At 44.2% G+C, this 19,339-nt stretch overlaps 2 protein-coding genes and 1 long non-coding RNA gene across 4 annotated transcripts; 2 read left to right on the forward strand and 1 right to left on the reverse strand.

Moving 5' to 3' along the window:
• Window positions 1–182: 182 nt before the first annotated feature.
• LOC118102979 (mucin-5AC-like) lies at window positions 183–4,675 on the reverse strand. Its single transcript, XM_035149622.2, has 6 exons — window positions 4,468–4,675; window positions 3,851–4,169; window positions 3,534–3,694; window positions 3,249–3,413; window positions 821–2,345; window positions 183–228 (listed from the first exon to the last, which is right to left on the reverse strand). The coding sequence occupies exons 1-6, from the start codon at window positions 4,673–4,675 to the stop codon at window positions 183–185; spliced, it is 2,424 nt and encodes an 807-aa protein (XP_035005513.2).
• A 1,925-nt stretch (window positions 4,676–6,600) lies between these two features.
• On the forward strand, window positions 6,601–9,243 carry LOC118102951. The gene is made up of 5 exons (XR_004694776.2): window positions 6,601–6,812; window positions 7,149–7,232; window positions 7,605–7,843; window positions 8,169–8,273; window positions 8,607–9,243. It is a non-coding gene; the product is annotated as an uncharacterized LOC118102951 (long non-coding RNA).
• A 1,069-nt stretch (window positions 9,244–10,312) lies between these two features.
• On the forward strand, window positions 10,313–18,977 carry LOC118102893 (zinc finger Y-chromosomal protein). 2 transcript variants are annotated; one of them, XM_035149483.2, is made up of 9 exons: window positions 10,313–10,637; window positions 12,975–13,077; window positions 13,447–13,671; window positions 13,812–14,459; window positions 14,796–14,856; window positions 14,942–15,012; window positions 16,192–16,240; window positions 16,930–17,124; window positions 17,499–18,977. In XM_035149483.2, the coding sequence occupies exons 2-9, from the start codon at window positions 13,047–13,049 to the stop codon at window positions 18,163–18,165; spliced, it is 1,947 nt and encodes a 648-aa protein (XP_035005374.1). In that variant the 5' UTR covers window positions 10,313–10,637; window positions 12,975–13,046; the 3' UTR covers window positions 18,166–18,977. The 2 variants fall into 2 exon arrangements, with proteins under 2 accessions (XP_035005374.1, XP_035005373.1); XM_035149482.2 differs by having other exon boundaries at window positions 10,314–10,637; window positions 12,562–13,077.
• The last annotated feature ends 362 nt before the right edge of the window (window positions 18,978–19,339 follow it).

Consider the following 19,339-nt stretch of genomic DNA (forward strand, 5'->3'; position numbering starts at 1 on the left):
AGGACAAGACACGTGATAGTGAAAAAATACTTTATTATTAAGTGCAACCAAAAGACATAAGTTTAAAGCTTTAATACTGTCTCCTGCTAAATCAGCACACAAAACTGGAATTTATACAAACAAGTTCTCCAGTTATGCAATCATATACATCTACTGTGTATCTAGTGAAAAACTATACATTTTCATGTGAAAAGAGTGTCCACCACATGGTGTTTGTCATCCTCGTGTCTACGATACGTCAGGAGGCAGATTTAAATACTAGTTCTCTAAACATGTTGGTGGCAGGAACGTTTTATTCCAACTTCCCAAAAAGTTGTTAAGAAGGACCGAAGAAAGTTTGGTCATATATGACAACGAGATTAACACACTTCAAAACCTGCAGGATTGATCGAGGCTGCGATAATAATGTTTATAGTTTTTAGAAAGTGTAAAAGTCTTAATGTTAATATTTATGTTCATGATTTGTAATCCTGTTAAAATAGCTTAGTGTTATTTTAATTTGATTTAAAAGTCATTCTATGTTAACTCGCTTCCTACAACCAATGTATTGTTGAATGTTTATGTTTTTCAGTTGTGGTTATTTCTGCCCTCACAGCAGCTCTGATCTTGAGAAGTATTTTGATACCTTCTCTGTCCATTTGTTCATATATTATTACACATGTTTCCTGTATTTCAGTCTCCAGGTGCTGCCAGTATATCGTACTCTGCCAGAAGCACAAAGCTGTTCTCTCTGATTCTTCGGACTCTGACCAAGTCCCCACACTCCTGGACATGGATCAGGCCTCTCTCTCCTCTCTCTCCTCTCTCTCCTCTCTCATACTCTCTCTCCCTGTCGTTCAGCGTCACCTCTGTCCGTTTACCACAGGCCTGCCGGTACATGTACCTCACCCCAACCACCAGCACCATGCCTAAGCCAGCTGAGCAGCCCAGCAGCATGCCCAGCTCCCAGGCACTGTGTCTGGGGATAATGTCTGGATACTTCCCCTCTTTGTCTGGAGTTCCAGGGGGATTGGGAGGACGTTTTGGTTTAGTATCAGTTTTGGGAAGGTGTGTTTTCAACTCGTAACCGAGATTTAGTTTGAAGTTTGGGTCGAGGTTTGGATGAGGTTCAGGATTCGGATGAACCACTGTTCTCTGTGTTGCTGGGGTGAGGTCGGGCTGAGGATCTGATGGGGCAATGTGATTCTGGATCAGCAGACTCTGGCCCATGGTCAGCTTCTGGGAGGGCACAGGGGAAGGAGAGGACATGGGGGGGTTGTAGAGAGAGCGAAGGGGAGCTGGAGAGGGTCCTAGGTGAGGGGAGGTAGACTGGGAGGACGTAGAAAACGAGGAACCCAGTGAGAAGGAAGATGCTAGTCCAGTCAAAGGAGGAGGTGAAGGTGAAGCAGAGGGTGTGGAAGAGGTGGATGAGTCAGTGGAGGGGAGGGCTGATGAGATGGCGGAAGAAGAGGATGAGGAAAAGGTCGAACCTGTGTTCAACTTCGAAGAGGTAAAGGGAGACGAGGAAGGATTAGTTGAGGGGACCGGGGGAAACAGGGGAGCTGGTGATGGGTTGTCGGAAGAGTTTGAGTACGGCACAGGATAAGTAGGGGAAGGTTGGACAGCTGGGAAATGAGGAGGAACAGAAATTGGGGAAGGAGGAGCAGATCGTGCAGGAGCTGTTTTGGGTTGTTTTTTTAAAGAGGAGGATGAGGAATGGGTGAACAATGTTGATCTTAAAGATGGATGTACCCTTACCTCGGTGGAACTTCTAGAGGGATAAAGAGGAGTGGTAGATCTAGGATTGATAAGAGTAGATGGAGGCAAACGAGGAGAGGAAGACGAGGCTGAAGATTGAAGGGTAGACCCGGAAGACATAGGTGACGGAGTGGTTGAGGGGAAAGGGAAAATTACGGTAGTGGTTTTGATATTTGTTTGAAACTGATGATTTGTGACCTCTTTTCCCTGATTTGTAGCAAAGACTGGGTAAAACCTTGATGTGAGAAGTAGAGAGTTCAAGGATGTAGGAGTTACTGAGGATTGAGTTTGCTTCAATTCAAAGGTGAAGTCTGGGGCTGCACCAGTTTGGGAATGGGGCTGTGGTAGGGGAGAGATACTCTGAGCCTCAGGTGGTGTGTCCGAATGGGATTGGTCTGTCTGGGGAGTTTGAGTGGGGATAGTTTGGGACAGAGCTTTGGTGTAGCTCCTCAGAGGGGCAGTTGTTTGAAGCTGAGGGTTGGATGGACTGGTTTCAGCCTGAGGTTTGGTTATATCACTCACAGACTTGTAGGGTTTGTTAGGTTGGGCCTGGGATGGGGTTGAAATTGTGATGGAATGGGGAAGGGATTTGAATTGGGAGGTTTGAACTGGAAGGAAAGACTTGGATGAAGAAGTTTGGGGATAGAGGGGAGATTTTAGGTGAGATTTCTGGGGCTGGGATGGTGACCTGCTTCCATTTTCATCTTTTATTAGACTAGTTTTGGACTCCGTCAGGTTTGTCCTCCGGGACTTAAAGGAACTACTCTGGGTCTTGAACTTTACTGTATTAGTATGATCCTGGATTGGTTCTCTTGGATTGTGGGTACTGAGTCTTGGGGAATTTGTTTTGCTGAAGCTGTGATTGGTTGAATGTGCATATGCGGTGGTTTGGGTATTTACCATTTTTGTCACAATTGACAGTTTTGGATCCTGTAACTTTGTCTTTGCCTCTTTTGTTTCCATATCAGCATCATTTAGAAGAGTGAAGGAAGAAAGGGACCGAGAACTGGTTAAGGTTTGAACAGTGATGTCTGGTAAAACAGTGGTAGTAGGTCGGGTTTCTGCAGCCTTCTCAGCTGAGGAGCTTGGGGCTGTTGGAAAGTGGTTGGACAGGAAAAGAGAGCGTTTGAGTTCCTCAGTATGAGTCACAAAGGTTCCTGTGTCACTTCCTGTTACACCAGCGAGGAATCCTGTTCTCTCACTGTTACTGGAAGCATTTTGAAGAGTTCCTGAATCAGAATCAGAATCAGAAGTATTTATTGCCAAGTAGGTTTACACCTACCTGGAATTTGCCTTGGTATGTAGGTGCATACAAGGAACATAAAACATAAAAACACAATAAGTACTACACACATGAAAAAAAACAAATATAAAATAAAAGGATATATATAGAAAAAAATATATAAAATAAAGTAAATGCAAAATGCAAAACAGGAGTGCAATGAGAATGTGCAATGTGCAGTTTAAAGTGTGTTAATGTAACACACTCTGTGGGCTGTTCCTGTCATTACCTGCCTGGTTGGTCAGGTGGTCTCTGCCAAGGCTGGGACGGGTGACTGGTTCCAGGGACCTGTAGCGTTGGGTTCCACTGCTTCTTGGTAGACTGTGTCCTGTGGTAGTAGCAGGGTTGGCTGTCTCATTTGTTGGTTTGTTTGATGCGCTGTAGGCTCTGAGAGCTGTGAGGCAATAGGGTGAGAAAAAGGAAAGTATCAGTGTCATTGAAGTGTAGATAGGATGACAGGAAGAAGCCAACTTGTGTTGCATTATACGACTCATCACTACACAAGTTTGTGTACCTGGCAGAGCAGTAACTTCATATTCCTGCAGTGCAGAAGTTGGAGTTTCTCCATCAACCTTTGTGGTTTTGCTCCCACTCCAAGAGCTGCGACTCCCATCATGCACCACTGCAGACTCAATACCTGCCCAATACACAAAGTACGACTGCACCACTGTGATGCTGGAATGACAGAGTTTTGAGTGTTGTTGAATAAAAATGATATAATAGTGGAAAAAGGTATGGAGATTATATATAATCACACATTGACATTAGACTTTGGATTCTGATGACGTTTGTCTACATTTCCTTTCACAAATATTAGTGGACTATACTTACTAGAAACGTATGTCACCCATGGGTGCATCAGGAGCTCTCCACACAAACGAAAGGTTTCTCTTCAGCTGTTTATCAGAGTGGGTGAGGGTGTCGCCTTCTGAGAGGCAGCGCAGGGTGTGAGTTCCAGGAGGAGTGAGCGTCCAGGAGCCACCCATCACCACTGGGCCGGCTCTTGTGGACCTGATGCCTGTTCCGACTCCACTTCTGGCCCTGACTCCAGCTCCAGCTCTGCCCCCGGCTCCAGCCCTGCCCCCGGACCCCTCCACGCTCCGGGCCTGGAGCAGGAAACCCATGAAGTCCCGAGAGCTTCGGACAGTTACTGAGGATACAGGTATGGATACGAAGAAACACAACGAAGAGATATCAAACACGTTGTTGTAGTGTTCTTACAATTACTGTGAAATGAGGAACCCAGGGGATGAAAAGGTTTAAGGTGCCGGCCATGTGGCATGACCTTTACTGTAGCCAGCCACCAGGGGGCAATCCAGATGATTTGGCTTCACTTTTGGAAGCTGTCATGACGTTCATATTTATTCAGTCTATGGATCAGGTTCGCTTAAGAGTTAATGTACGAGTACATTGGAATGCACACGGTACTTACTACCTGTAATTACTACCTGTAATTAATTGTCCTGGCAGGTAAGAGGAGGCAGATGTGCGCAGGGTGACGAAGCTGCGCTGCGGGTCCTGGGGTTGAGCACGAATGTGACCGGGAATCATTTCTTGACAGGAGGTGCGGCTGGCACCGCGGGAAAACGACCGGGTGGGCGGAGCCAGCGAGAATAAGACCACACCCACCCCCAAACAGAAGAGGGTAGACGGCATCTCTGCGGACAAACACAAATTATTATACATATATTTTTTATTTTCAATTAGCACAGATTTGAATTCTCTTCTAAAGGAAGGAATATAAATCCAGGATTTGATCCAGTCCCCGTCTTCAGTGCAGCACATTGTGTTTTTTAAATTGTTTGCATGATAATGAAGATGCACAGAAACAGGACAGTCCTGTTTCTGTGCATCTTCATTATCATGCAAGCAATTAAAAAAATACAATGTGCTGCATTGAAGACGGGGACGAGGTAACAGGGTGTCCTCACACCCTGTTCCCTCGTCAGACCACATTCAGTGTTGGTTTGACGTCGGATATCACCTCTGATAACCTTGCTTTACTCATGAGTGTAGGTTAAACCGCCTGTGCACATTGCTCTCATTGTACAAATATTTGACTATCAAAACCTGTGTTGTGTGTCTCATGATGGTGTAGATCTATTGAAATATATTCAAATATAAAGGGAAGATTAAAGAGAGAAGACGGGAGGATTTACTGATACGAGAACAACACATGGAAGAGAGAAAATCAAATAATCCGAATAATGTTTGGTCCTTGGTCGGTAATTTAGGGGATTAAGAATATATTTGTATAAACGACAAAAGTAGATTAAAAGCAGTTTTAAATCCTGTCTCGTATTTAACGACACTTTGGGTTTTTGTTTTGCTGCTGTCATGTCCAATCAGAACATCCTCATTGATCAGACTTTATCCGTTAAATAATTATAATATATATATTACACACGAACAGATGAACAGAGTGAGGATGAATTTATCCGTGAGCATCCTTACCTCGTGGAGCAGCGACCGTCAGGACCGTTTGTCTTTCTTCTTCTTTTTCAGTTTTTACAGTCCTGCGGTTCAGTGTCTGTGTGGTTGAGCTTTGTTTAAAACCCTGTGGACTGTTTGAATCCCAGCAGAGATCAGTGAGGGTGAAATTAAAGTTGGTTTGAAGCTTGTCAGTGGGGGGGGGTCTGACGGTTTGGGTCCAGGATGTGGAGGGAGGGGGGTCGCATCCCTAAGTCCATCACAAATAAGTTCATTACAGGCTGTAATCAACGGCTTTATCAATGATTAATGGATTATTTATGGATGCTTTACAGGTTTGGGGTTGCCAGGTTGTGGAAAATATTCCTCCAGGACTATGCAATTTTTGATAAATGTAAGAAATGAAACTGAAATACATTATATTCACAAATAAAATGTTTTAGCCCATTGTTTTGGACGTGTTCCTGCAAATTCACATGTTCTACATCTCAACATGTCTCTACATGATGTTAAAATAACGTTAACGATTATTTAAACCATATAATTCACTGAAGACTCCAGAGAGGAAAGTCTGTCTTCTCTTTTCTCATGGAGGGTTTTCTTTGAGATTAAGACACACACACACAACACACACACACACACAACAACCACACACACACACACACACACACACACACACACACACACACACACACACACACACACACACACACACACACACACACACACACAGACAGACACACACAGACAGACACACACACACACACACTAACTAACAGGATGTAGACCAGCTGTAGCCGCCTCCCTACAGGATCCCCCCCACTTAAATTCAATCAAGCTGCACCAAATCACACACACTCATAGACATCAGTAAATATGTCATCTAAACACGTCTAGGGGAGGAGGGGGATGTTTCAGGTCCTAATCTGAGAAGAAAATGTTTGAATCATATTATAAAACAATCATAATCACGAGTTAAAAGAAGAAAACATAAGAATATTAAATAACAAATGGGTGTGCTGAAAGGTCTCGGTCAGGTGACGTCATGTAACGGTTACTGAAACCTGAGCTCTGCATCTGTGACCCCGCCCCCGCAGCCCCCGCAGCCAATGGGAGACCGTCCTGTCCTGCGCACACTTCCTCGGTGCAGACCTCAGGTGAATTAGGATCAGTCAATCGCACGGAGCTCAGGTGAGACCGATGGTTTGAACTGATCCGGGTTTTGGACCGGTGTCTCCTCAGTGTGGCGCTCACCTGGTGAAAGAATAACAAGCTGCTGCTGCTCCACACCAACCTGAGGACGTGGTTGAAAACTGCTATATTTTGTTTTCGTTGAAGATACTTTGACGTCACAGCAGGACAGGTGGGTCTGATAAATAATATGCATGAACTAGAACATTTTTTAGAGAGAGAGAGAGAGTCAGCAGCACTTTGGAGGTCAGAGGTCACCTATTCTTCTCTATGTCTTTCATTCTTTATTATGTTTCTTTGTCTGTATTGATTTAAATGGATATGACTTGGCTTCAATTGCATTTGATATTATTTATATTTGTTTTTAATTTGAAAAGAAAGTTGGAGCAGGGGTTGTTTTCACCGATACCAGTGTAATTCGATGTTGTAATAGAAGCAGGAAGGAGGACAATTGGTGCTCAGGCTCTTTTCCTCAGAACTGGTTTGATGAACTCATCTTCTTCCTCAGGTTCTGATCTGTGGTCTGCAGGAATCAAATGAAATAAACTCACTGCTGCGCGACACATTCAAACAATACAGCTGCAGGAACCAGGTGAGAACCCCCGACAGACTCGAGTCTGTGCAGCGGCGAACACGGAGCATGTTTAATTCATAGATCATAAAGCTTGATTTATATAAAACGTAGAGATGGAAAGTGCTGATGTGGAGCTTTATCTCTCTTTATCTTTCAGCCATTTGGAAAACATTTCTGTGAATTATTAAAATGGCAACATATTTTTTAACAAAAAACATATATAAATATAATTAATGTAAGAATATTAAAATTATTATAAATTGTATAAATTGTTAAAATGAGAAGTCCACTTATATCTAAGTTTATGCTGAAAACCAAACATGTGAGGAGTAAGGATGCACGAATAAAAGAAGATATGAATCTATATATTTTCCTTGTCTCCTCCCCCAGAGCCTCCCTCCTCCACTCCCCTCACAGTGGCTCCAGTTCTCCCTCCAGTCTTTCCACTCGCTGGTTCTGGAGGAGCCGGTCTATTGGCTGGTGGCTCTGTCGGCCCGGGCCTGGCTCCGTAGCTTCCTGGCTGAGGAGCTACTGCAGCGCAAGCCTGGTCCCCAGCTAATGCCTGGGGTCGACTCCTCCTATCAGGAGTGGAGCAGGGACAGTCTGCAGGAGGTCGCCTGGACCCACAGGTACATGTTCACTGGAATGTTAGGAATCTACATATATTAACGTACACATTGAAATACTAATTGGTAAGATTAGAATTTTAGATCATGACCTGTGGCAAATATTATTTAACTGAGAAACTGACGAAAATGTGGCAGAGTTGCAAGTACCCAGCAGCTCAGCAGGAAGTCACGACGACTGTTCTCTGCCTTCACCTACACATTTAACCAATGAATTAGACACATCCCTGTGATCCCGATTAGAATTTATAGTCACAGGGAGGATGTTTAAAATTCCAGAGAGCTTTAAGATTGGACGTATTTTCCACTGTGTCTTTGTGTGGGACAGGTTCAAAGTGGTGATGGAAGAGAACCAGGACAAGATGGACGTGTTCAAAGCGATCAACATCTTCAGAGAACACATGATGAACCAGAAGAGTTTCTACAAAGCTTTGTAAGAACACGTCGGACGCGTCAATGACTGTAAAGAAAGATGGACGACATTACAGCTCCCCAAAGTGAAGCCAAATTGTCTTGATTGCCTGGTGGCTGTAGTAAAGAGTATAAACTCTGTGTCCTCCACGTTAGCAGACGGGACATGGACCAGACAAAAAAATCGAAGTAAACGTTAAGTTAATCTCAATGATGACTTCTTTCATTTAACGTACTTCTTATCACACGGTTGTATATGTTCAAATGTTACTGATTGTCTTTATACACAGTCATTAATCATCTTTATATATAGCCACTGATGGTTTATATACAGTAACATGTGTTTCTGCCTCAGAGACTGTGACGTTGATGATGAGGGCTGATGAAGAGGAGCAGGTCGGAGCAGCTGCCGAAGATGAGTCACAACTATTTTTGCTGGTGAATGTTTCCTGAGTCGCTGCTTTTACTACTTTTTTTTTGTAGTTCACTCTTTATTGAATCTTTTTTAATATAGAAATTTGGCATCATCCAAAGATTTAAATGACACTTTGTTCTAGAGCTCAAAATCAGTTTTTAATCTGTATTGTCTGTGTGATACACAAAACTTAATTTAAACATAATTCAGGAACTGGGGTTGATATTATCCAAGTTTTATGATTTCCAGAGTTTCCAGTTTTTCGGGTCCAGACAGAAGCTGAAACTGTAAAAGTCCAAACTGTGTTACTGCTGAACACTGAGTGTGAACAATAAAACAATGACAACAAAATAAAATACACGGGACAGTGAGAGCTGCTACTTTGAGTTCACTTCACGTCTCAGCTCAGCCTTTTCACAAACACCTGTCTCTGTCTCCCCCTACAGGCTGAGTTAGGACACTGCACCATTCAACATGAACACAGCTGCAAAATACTACTGCAGTATTTGACTGGGTACTACTGATACCACTCTCATCAATATCCTACTGTCACCACCGCTGATTAAACTACTTACAATAGTACTTTGTCACTGTCACTACTACTACCACCACTACAACAGGTAAAATTAGGCAGGGGGGGGGAATTCTGCTTAGTATTTATTGGGTCTTTTTCAACATGAACGGTAAAAACTCTCAGTAATTTACTGCTCCTCTCTGAGTCTCATTCGTCACTGCCAAGCGATCTGAGCCAAACCATCTCCTCCGGCTCCATACATCGTCTCAAATTCTGTGGTTTTTAACCCAGTCTGAGTTTACACGTGTGTGCACGGCGCCGTTACACCTCCCTCCATACCCGGCACGGTTAGGGTTGGTTTTGAGATTTGGCAGAAAAATGGATGAGATTAGATATAAACACAATGTAATTCCCGCAGGAAGTTTAATCACATCTGGCCCAAACATTCACTCATGAAATAGGTAAACCTGGGTCATGGTTTAATAGTGGTAACCCTCAAGATTCAAAGATTCAAAGACCCGACCCTCACACCAACTGTAGTCTCCACTGGTTTCTAATAAGAATAAGTTCTGGTGTTAATTTGGTCTCCAGCACCAAATCTTTGCCCCAGGGGCCATGAAAAGAGATCATCCGGCCGTGTTGATTGCAACAGTAGTAACCAAACTTAGATTCTTATGTGTTTCTACTGGTTTCTAATTAGTTCTTTGAAATGTCTTATGTAAGATTAATTGCGGTGTTAATATTGCTTGTGCCCGGGTTCACCCCCGTCGTGTCCTGCCCTTGTGCGGTGATATGGTGCGCACACACGTACATACACGTCTCTACTGGTTTCTAATAAGTAATTACCAAGTAAGTGCTGGTGTCCCTTTGGTGTCCAATGATAATTTCTTTGCCCCAGGGGCCATGAAAAAGGTTGATCCGGCCGTGTAGATTCTAACCTCGCTCAGATTCTCGTGTTTCCTCCGGTTTCTAATCGGATGGTTGAAATTTAAACGTAACTTTATTTGCGGGTGGTTTTAATTCTGCGGGTTCGGTGCGGGTACAGGCGCGTGTGCCCGGGATCCCCCCCGTCGTGTCCTGCCCTTGTGCGGTGATCCGGCGCGTGGACAGGGACACACTGCATCTCACACACACACACACACATACAGAAACACACACACATACTCAAACACACACACACACACACACACACACACTGGGAGAGGAGGCGGAAACCTCCATCTGCCCTGCTCGGTGACCGACCCGTCATCCTCGGGTTCGGGGGAAGAAACGAACCCGGTTCCATTTTTTTTTCTTTTACTTTCTCGCCGTTAACGACACCGGAGCCGTGATGTCAGAGAACCGGGAGGAGAAGAGGAGGCAGTTGAACATGGAAGAAATCTCCGGTCTACATCCAGGCTGTGCCCCGGACTGCACCACCGCCGCCGCCGCCGCCACCACCTGCCCTCCCGGTACCGGTAAGTCACGGAGGGGAGATGAGCCCGTAGAGAAGCGTCCGGTCCCGGTTGAGCGCGTGTTGTCGCTGACGGTGTCCGGTAGTCGATGCTAACTGACCCGTGAGCCAGACTCCGGAGGTCCTGTGAGGTCGGGTTACCGTTCAGCCATGTTGCATGGAGGGGGGGTTGGGGGGGTAACGGCGGGGCTCCTGACACCTGCCCTCATTCCCGGTAACCGGAGACAATCACGTTAGAAATCAGCTAAATTAGCGGGAGTCAGCGGCTCCACCGTCGTCCCGCAGCGGGGGGTGACTTTGTGACTCGCCGCGGCCGTTCAGCCATGTTGAGGGGGGAGGAGAAGCAGCTAACGGCGGAGCTCCGGGGGCTCTGACACCGACCGACCGACACCGGGGGAGCCGCGGAGGGAGGGAGGCGGCCGGGTGGAGGTTAGTGAGAGGAGGGGGTCACACGGAGGAGACTGGTGCCCGGTCATTGTCGCCTCTGAGTCGGATGCGGCGGCGGCGGGAGCCCGCACCGTGTCGCCTGGAGACGGAGGCAGGAGGCTGGGGTCGATGAGGGTAGAGAGTGAACCGAGGCCACGAGCATCATGTTTTATTCATATTTTATATAAATTTAAATGTATGCTGATTTCTATATCAAAGAAGTTTCAACTTCCATTTGATCATTTTTATCTAATGAATGATTTTCCATTAGTAACAAATATTACGAAATTTGATTTAAATGTCTAGTTTCAATTTAATTAGTATAAATGTTCCTCTGATCAACAGATGATTAAGTGACAAATCATTGCAGCTCTAATTTCCATTCTTTTCTCTATTTAACTTATGTAATATACCTGCATTCACAATATCAAAATACAATCTGTGGATTGATTCAGAATTTTATAAATTTTTTTCAATTTAATTAGCTATTCATATTTTAATATTTCTCAACCTGCATTGTTTTAAAATATATTTATATTATATTGTTTAAACCCATCTAGTAAACACAAGTTTTAGCTTTTTTTTAACAGGTGGCTGTTATTAACTTGAACCTGCAAAAGTTAGATTTTTTAATTCTATAACATAAGTACAAGGGATACTTCTTCTACAATGCAATATTAAATACCAATATTATTTATTGGTATTTACTTTTCTTTCATATTCAATATTCTAGAATTTTTTTTACAGGTGGCTGTAACTAATTTAGTTTTTAATTGTATCTTTTAAACACATATAATAACAAGAAATACATCTTCTAAAATGAAATATTAAATAATAATAATAAATGTATGTATTTTATTATTTTTATTTTTAACAGTCAAAGTGTTATTTGTGTAATACCACAATTATATTTAATTATATTATGTTCGAATAAGAAATAGAGCTGATGTGTTAATCGTTGTATTTGTGTCAACGACAGGAAGTTATCATGGCTAACAATTGTTGGCAGGTGGAAGCGATCATTGATGATTATTGATCATAATTGACGATTGATTGGTGGGAAGGTCAGGGCAGGAGACGACTCAGCAGGGTCCGTTACCATGGCGATAACGTGGGATGATTTGTGCCCTTATTATTGGACCTTTTTCAATTCAATAATTTATTAATTCACAGATTCACTTTGTTCATGTTCCTTCTTCTTTTTTTTCTTCTCCTCTCCTTTGCCTCGTCCCTTCATCTTCCCCATCCCTCTCTCTCGCTCTCTCTCTCTCCTCTCTCTCTCTCTCTCTGTCTCCATTCTTCCCTGTCCTCTCTCGCCCTTCGTCCTCGACGCCTCTCTTCCTCTCAATCCATCTACTTTATCTCCCTCCCCCCTCGTTCATGCCCCTTCCCTCCACCCATCCCTCTCTCTCTCTCTCCCTCCCTCTCCCTCCACCCATCCCTCTCTCTCTCTCCCTCCCTCTCCCTCCCTCCCTCCCTCCCTCTCTCTCTCTCTCTTTCAGGTCAATGAGAGGCAGCAGCAGCTCGGTCTGAAGAGCAAATCCTCCCTCGTTTTCTCTCCTTTACCTCCTCCCTCTTTTCTTTTATCATGCTCTCCTCACTTCCATATGATGAAGAACACAGTTGTCTTATTTTAGCAGCCCTACCTTCCTCCTCCTCCTCTTCTTCCTCCTCTTCCTTCTCTCTTGCCCTCCTCTCTCCTGAGTTTTGACTCCCTCTCTTTTTACAAACACACACACACACACTCGCACGCCGGAAAATGAAGCGTGGGTCGAGTGTGTTGCAGCCTCCCTCTGATGCAGCCAAACGACACACACACCCTGCAAACACACACACACAGACACACACCAGTGGTAGTGTTGGTGGTGATGCTCGTTCACTAAGTGTGTCCAACACACATGCTGAACGCACACAGGACACACACGCCGAAGGTTCAAGCCCTTTCCCAGCAGCCACCTCTCTGTTCAGCCCTGATGTCAGCACCAAGATGGCGTCAGACCTCCTCATCAAGCTGTCAGGTAGCACACACACACACACACACACACATACACTGTATATATATATATATATATATATATGACTCAATGCATAGGGCTGCAAAACATGATTATTTTTAATTCATAAATAATTTTTCAATTGATCGATTTGTCTCTGAAATGGAAAAAAAGTCTCACAACGAACATACGCAACCTCTGCAAAAATCCAAATTCTCAACAATATATATAAAATAACTCCCTGTATATAAAGACGATCAGTGACTTTATATATAGTTATAGAATGATTGATTCAGAATTCACTGTGTGTCCACACACCTTTGTCATGTATATGAATATGTCATTGTGAGTCATGTACAGTCAATGTGCTGTAATGTGAACTTTTCTCTTCAGAGGCCACCCAGAAGGCCCAGGTGCCCCCTGGGATCCTAATGGAGGCGGAGCCTCAGCGGCGGGAGGCTCTGCTGGAGGTGCGTGGCGGGCAGCAGGACGAGCCGGGCCTCGCTCTCTCCCCAGACGGCCCTGGGGCGAGTCCTGAGCCACCATCCCTCACGCACACACCCGATGGCAACGCCACCACGGACACGCTGGCTTCAGACATGCTGAGGAAACTGGCAGGTACAGTGTGTGTGTGTTGGTCTGAAGTCATAGAAATACAATTACTGTAGAATTTGCCTTAGAAGTTTTGTTTAATATGAAAGTGATGGTTCAGGATTCATAGTGACCTCACAGACTGACAGATTTCCCACCAATCACAGAACGCCAGGAAGTGAACTGCCATGACGTCAGGATCAAAGAAGAAGAAGAGCCAATGGAAGTTGACACAAGGGCTGTCTCTGACCTCATCCGTGATCGACCAGGTACACAAGAGATTTCCTCATCTTCCTTAAAGATGGCCAACCACCATCTCGTCATCAAATCAGAAGACCAGGGTCTCCACAGAAACGAGCATCACGAAAGCAAGATGTCTGAACAGTGTCTCCTAGGCCTGAAGATGGAAGACAGCTTCTTCACTGACGGCTCCGGCTCAAAGACGGGCGATGGCGTCGCCTCTGGTTCCAGCACGTTTCCGTTTCATGGCGTCTCTGGGACAAAGATGAGAGAACAGCTTCTCTCTGGAGTCAAGATGGAGGACCAGTTTCTCTTTAAAGCAAAACTTGCAGAGCGGCCTTTCTCCTCAGCAAAGTTTCTCTCCGGAGTCAAGATGGAGGACGAGTTTTACTCAGGTGTCAAAATGGAGAACCAGCTTCTCTCTGAGGCCGAGGTGATGGACCCGGTGTTTTCCAGAGCAAAGGCAGAGGAGCAGCTTTTCTTTGGAGCCAAGATGGAGGACCAGTGCCTCAGGGCCGTGCTGTGGCAGGACATGTCGGTGAACCTGGCGTCCACGCTGCTGCACCAGCTCTCAGGTATCACACACAAACACCTTCACACACTTCCGATTCAGTCTCACAAATATTTTCAACAAAGTTTTAACACTCTTAATTGTGGAGTACCAGTTTCAAAAAACATCTTGGCTTGGTCACATTGATTTATTTAATCCTGTCATTAAGGATATTTGTCATTATTGGTCATTTTTGATATAATATATAAATAGTAACTGGTTTTCCATCACATCTGCTAACATGGAGGAGGCAAGGCTTATAATCCCTACTACTTTCAGCCACCAGGGGGCAATGAATATGTTTTTTCAGTTTGCTTTGCAGCTGTTTGGGAGGTAATTCCATGCATTTGTGTTTCTGCAGAGAGGGTCAGTAAATCCAACAGTCAGCCGGTGGAGAGGTCGACTCCGCCCATCAGAAGCAGGTAATATGTCACTTCCTGTCGTCGATCAACGGGACCCTGCGGACACATTGACCTCCGACCTCTGACAATATGTGTGTTTCTACAGTCCTGTTTTAAAGCTGAATGGGGACCCACTCCGTTCCCCCTCACTTGTGAGGAAACAGGAACCTCCACATGGTAATTTACTGTACACACACACACACACACACACACACACACACACACACACACACACACACACACACACACACATACACACACACACACACACACACACACACACGCACACAGTCGCTCCATCACCATCAGTGTGTGAGCGTGCTCAGTGGCTCCTGTTAGTTTGAGGAGGCGCAGATCTTTGAACGCTGACGGACGTCTCACGGGACTGTTTTTTTATTCATATACTGAAGCAGTGTTATGTTTATCATTGATTTGCTGCCTCACCAATCCCAGTGTAATATGCAATAATGAAAAATGACACTGTCAGTCAGAGTGTGAGGATTAAAGGCTCAACACAGCCACTGATCCAACACGCTGCACCTCAGCAGTGAAGGACGGGGCCGCTGAACTTTTTCCTATTGTCATCAAAATCCCACAAGACCAAAACCAACAGTAATAATAATACACTTTACTTCTATAAAACCTCTAAAAAGCCAGAGTTACACGTATGATATGATAATATGATATATCATAATGTAAGTGCACAGGTAAGAAAAGCCAGGCCGTACTCAGCAAACAGCTTTTATTGAGCAAACACATAATCAACAAACATAATCATTAGATTAATCAATAATGAAAATCATTGTTGGTTGTGTTTTTTAGCAGCTTTTCACTGTGATTAAGCCAAAAACATTCATAAAAGAATATTTTAATCACATCAACATATTGTGTTAACTCTGTGTCACACTGCCAAGAGGCAAAGGAATATTAAGCAGGTATTTTTCAGATGTTTTATTATTTATTACTGATTTATTAATCTGATTCCAATTTCTGCCCATAGATGAAGCTTCACAGATTATTTTAACCACGGCACTTATATTATTCAATGAACACCTCTGGGAGAGTTTGGCTGCAGTTTTTCAATGTTGTTACTATTTTGACTTTTTACTTTCAGTGTGCTGTTTTCGTCTGTGTTATAGATTTATTCTGCCCTTTAAGTTCATAGCAGGGATGATAGTGAAGAGATCTGAGTAAACACAAGCTCACAAACACGTCTACCTATAATAACTTCCACAGGGACTCATCATTAGTTGATTTTTGGAGCGCAGATAAAAAGAGAAAAAATATGGCGACGGAAGAATTATTTATTGAATCGCTTATCGGAAATATAAACACTTTCTTTTTTTGTTCTTACAGAAACGCAAACCAGCCTCAGCAGAGATCAAACTGCAGGTTACTTCTACAGGTAATGTGCAGAAGGTTCTTACACTTTGTAAGAGGTGAGGTCAATCGGAGGTCAATCAATCATGTGTTAAACTTCAATAATTCAATATATATTGGACTTTTGTTTTATTCCTATTGATAAGAATTATATTGCAATAATTTTTGTAATTGTTTTATCGCAAAGCCTTAATGCAAACATTGGCTAACAAGCCGTAAACACAATATACATAGAATATAAATTTAGACCTGTTGTTGGCGCTCGATAAATTGCAGAAGATCGCTCAAGGGAATATATTTAATCTTGAAGGGAACATAAACGTCTCAACCAAATTTCATGGTTGTGTCCATCCAACAGTTTTTGAGGTATTTCAGTGGAACAACTCGTCGTCCTAATGACAAGTTGGAAATAAAAACATGATTATTAGATTGTTATTAAAAGGAATTAACCCCATCTCGACATCTGGAGTGAACAAGGTTGTCTTCAATGCTCTTGAAGTTTAGTCATTTGTATAATCTGAAAAGTCGATATAACTTTGAATGAGGTTTTGTGCTAGAAAGAGATTCAGCAGAGCAAAGATTTTTAATGCTTTAGTTTAAAAAGGTTTTAGAATTAGAAGCAGTCAAACATCAAGGTCGTGGCACATGGAGAGGATCAAACATCTGTTGCCATGGCTACTGTGACACATGCTGTGTGTCATCCCGCCCCCCCAGGTGTCATGTGTGCGGGTTTGAGATGGAGGGGCGTGTCCTTTTCCAGAGTCACATGACAGAGCACCGCCAATGGGAGCACGGATCCTTCTCGCTGCGCTGCTGCGTGTGCGACTACTCGACCAATCAGGAGGCAGAGATGAGGGCTCACGCCGACACGCACCTACACAGCGACTCAGGAGTCAGTGGAGACATGAGGTGGTGGATTTTAATTTTATTTTTCAGTATCAGCTACGTTCAAAGGTTGTTGTTTTCGTTGAAATTTTTTTTTAGTTTTTTCAGTTTTTTTTTACTCTTTGTTCTGTGTTTTCCTCTGAATGTCTTTTGTATCCGTGTGTGTGTGTGTGTGTGTGTGTGTGTGTGTGTGTGTGTGTGTGTGTGTGTGTGTGTGTGTGTGTGTGTGTGTGTGTGTGTGTGTGTGTGTGTGTGTGTGTGTGTGTGTGTGTGTGTGTGTGTGTGTGTGTGTGTGTGTGTTTAAGAATCTCTATGTTCATTATACACTTCACTTTCTTGTGTGTGTTTTCTGGGTCATGTTATGTGTGTGGGTCATTAACCCCTCCCTACCCTCCCAGATGCCCCATCACCCCTCCTGCCACCATCGCCGCCGCCTCCTCCAGCAGTGCTCCAGCAGTTGCCATGGCAACCCAACCGGAGAAGAGCACCTCTGAGCATCGCTGCCGCATCTGTCAGAGGTCGTTTCCCGGGCAACAGGAGCTGCTGGTTCACTTCCAGGGTCATCGCCAAGGCAACCAGTACCGGTGCGACCGGTGTGGCCACCTGACGCGGACAGCCAACAAGCTGGTGGAGCATGTCCGCGTGCACACGGGGGAGCGGCCGTTCACCTGTGACCTCTGCCCCTACAGCGCCAAGCGGCGGGACAGTCTGCGTCTGCACTGCAAGGTCAAACACGCCGCGCACGTCAGCGGGAACGCGGCGGACGCACCCGGCGATGTGCACACACACCGGTCCTACGTGCACGGAGACAATCAGCGTTCAAACAAACACGTTCAGCGGCTGCACACACCGCTCAACACACACACTGCTGCTCCCTCCTCCTCCTCCCTTCCTCCTCTTCATCCCTTGCTCTCTGACCGGGCAGGATGGAGGGATTTGTCTCCTCTCCTCCCCATCACAACACTCATCTCTCTGAAACCTCGCACTCCTCCGTCACCCTCCTCTTCCTCCTCCTCCACCAAACACTCATTTCTCTGTTACCTTGGTCTGACAACTTCTTTATAAACCTTCTTTGTCCTCCCCTACTTGCTTCTTCACTCCTTTTCTTGTTTCCCCTCCTCCTCTTTCATCCTCATTTCTTTGCCTCCTCCTCTTTTGTACTTCACTTCTCCTCCTTTGACCTTCTCTCCTTCTTGTTTCCTTACCTTGCCTTTTTTTCCCTCCTCTATTGATGCCATGCTTCATCTTATGTCATCTCCTTGTTTCCTCCTCTCTCTTCGTTTCCTTGTTACCTCTCTCCTGGCCTCCACTTCTCCTCTGCCTTCATTCTTCTTATTTTCTCTTTTCCATTCTTCTCCTCTCCTCGTCTCTGCTTGACGTCGCGTTTCATCTCCTTGTTCCCTCTCCTCTCCTCCTTTCCTCTCCTCATCCTCTATCCATCCTCTGGACTGTTAAAGTGATGGATGTAAAGCTCTGTAATGTATCTGAGGTACTTTCACTCAACACTAAGTATGAGAATGTCAAATATGCTTGATGCACTGAAAAAACACACGAAGAACGTTTTGAATTTACCGAACTTTTTGCATCATGCTCGTGATCTTTGCTGCCTGCTTTTAGCCGCTCATGTAATCACTAAACTCTTTGGCTATTTAACCGACATATTTATTGCTTGTCTCTCTCTCTCCCTTCCTCTCTCTCTATCTCGCTCTCTCTCGCTCTCTCTCTCTCTAGTCTTTCAGAAACCCTGCACTTAAAAATCCTCTCGTCACAATTTGCACAAAAAAACCCACTCAAGACGCTTTAATGTAAAGATCGTTTATTCATCCTGTCGTTTTGTTTTTGAGAAAAATCACTAGAAAGAAGTCGTTTAGTTTTCCTAAGTTGTGAGATAATTTCACCTATTTCAGAAAAATATTATGTTTCTTGAGAAATAACGTAATGTTATTTTTTATGTTCATGATCTGAGGCTCAAATAACTTGACCTGATGGTGGCGCTGCAGGATCACCAAAGTTATTAGAGTTCATCCAGAGGTGAACATGATAAAGCAGCTCGTAACTGGGGGGGGTGTCTGTGACATTGATATGTCATCGCTTTCATGTCATACATGTTTTTAGAAAATTCGACGCAGCTCCACCAGGTTTAACTCTCCTCTGACAACATTAAATCTTTTGAAATCTGTTTTAAGGCTTCAACAACATTTAATTTCATCACAGTTAAATCTGGTCAATAAAATGTAAG

This window comes from Hippoglossus stenolepis, chromosome 23 (genome assembly GCF_022539355.2).
Source record: "Hippoglossus stenolepis isolate QCI-W04-F060 chromosome 23, HSTE1.2, whole genome shotgun sequence".
NCBI classification, from domain to species: domain Eukaryota; kingdom Metazoa; phylum Chordata; class Actinopteri; order Pleuronectiformes; family Pleuronectidae; genus Hippoglossus; species Hippoglossus stenolepis.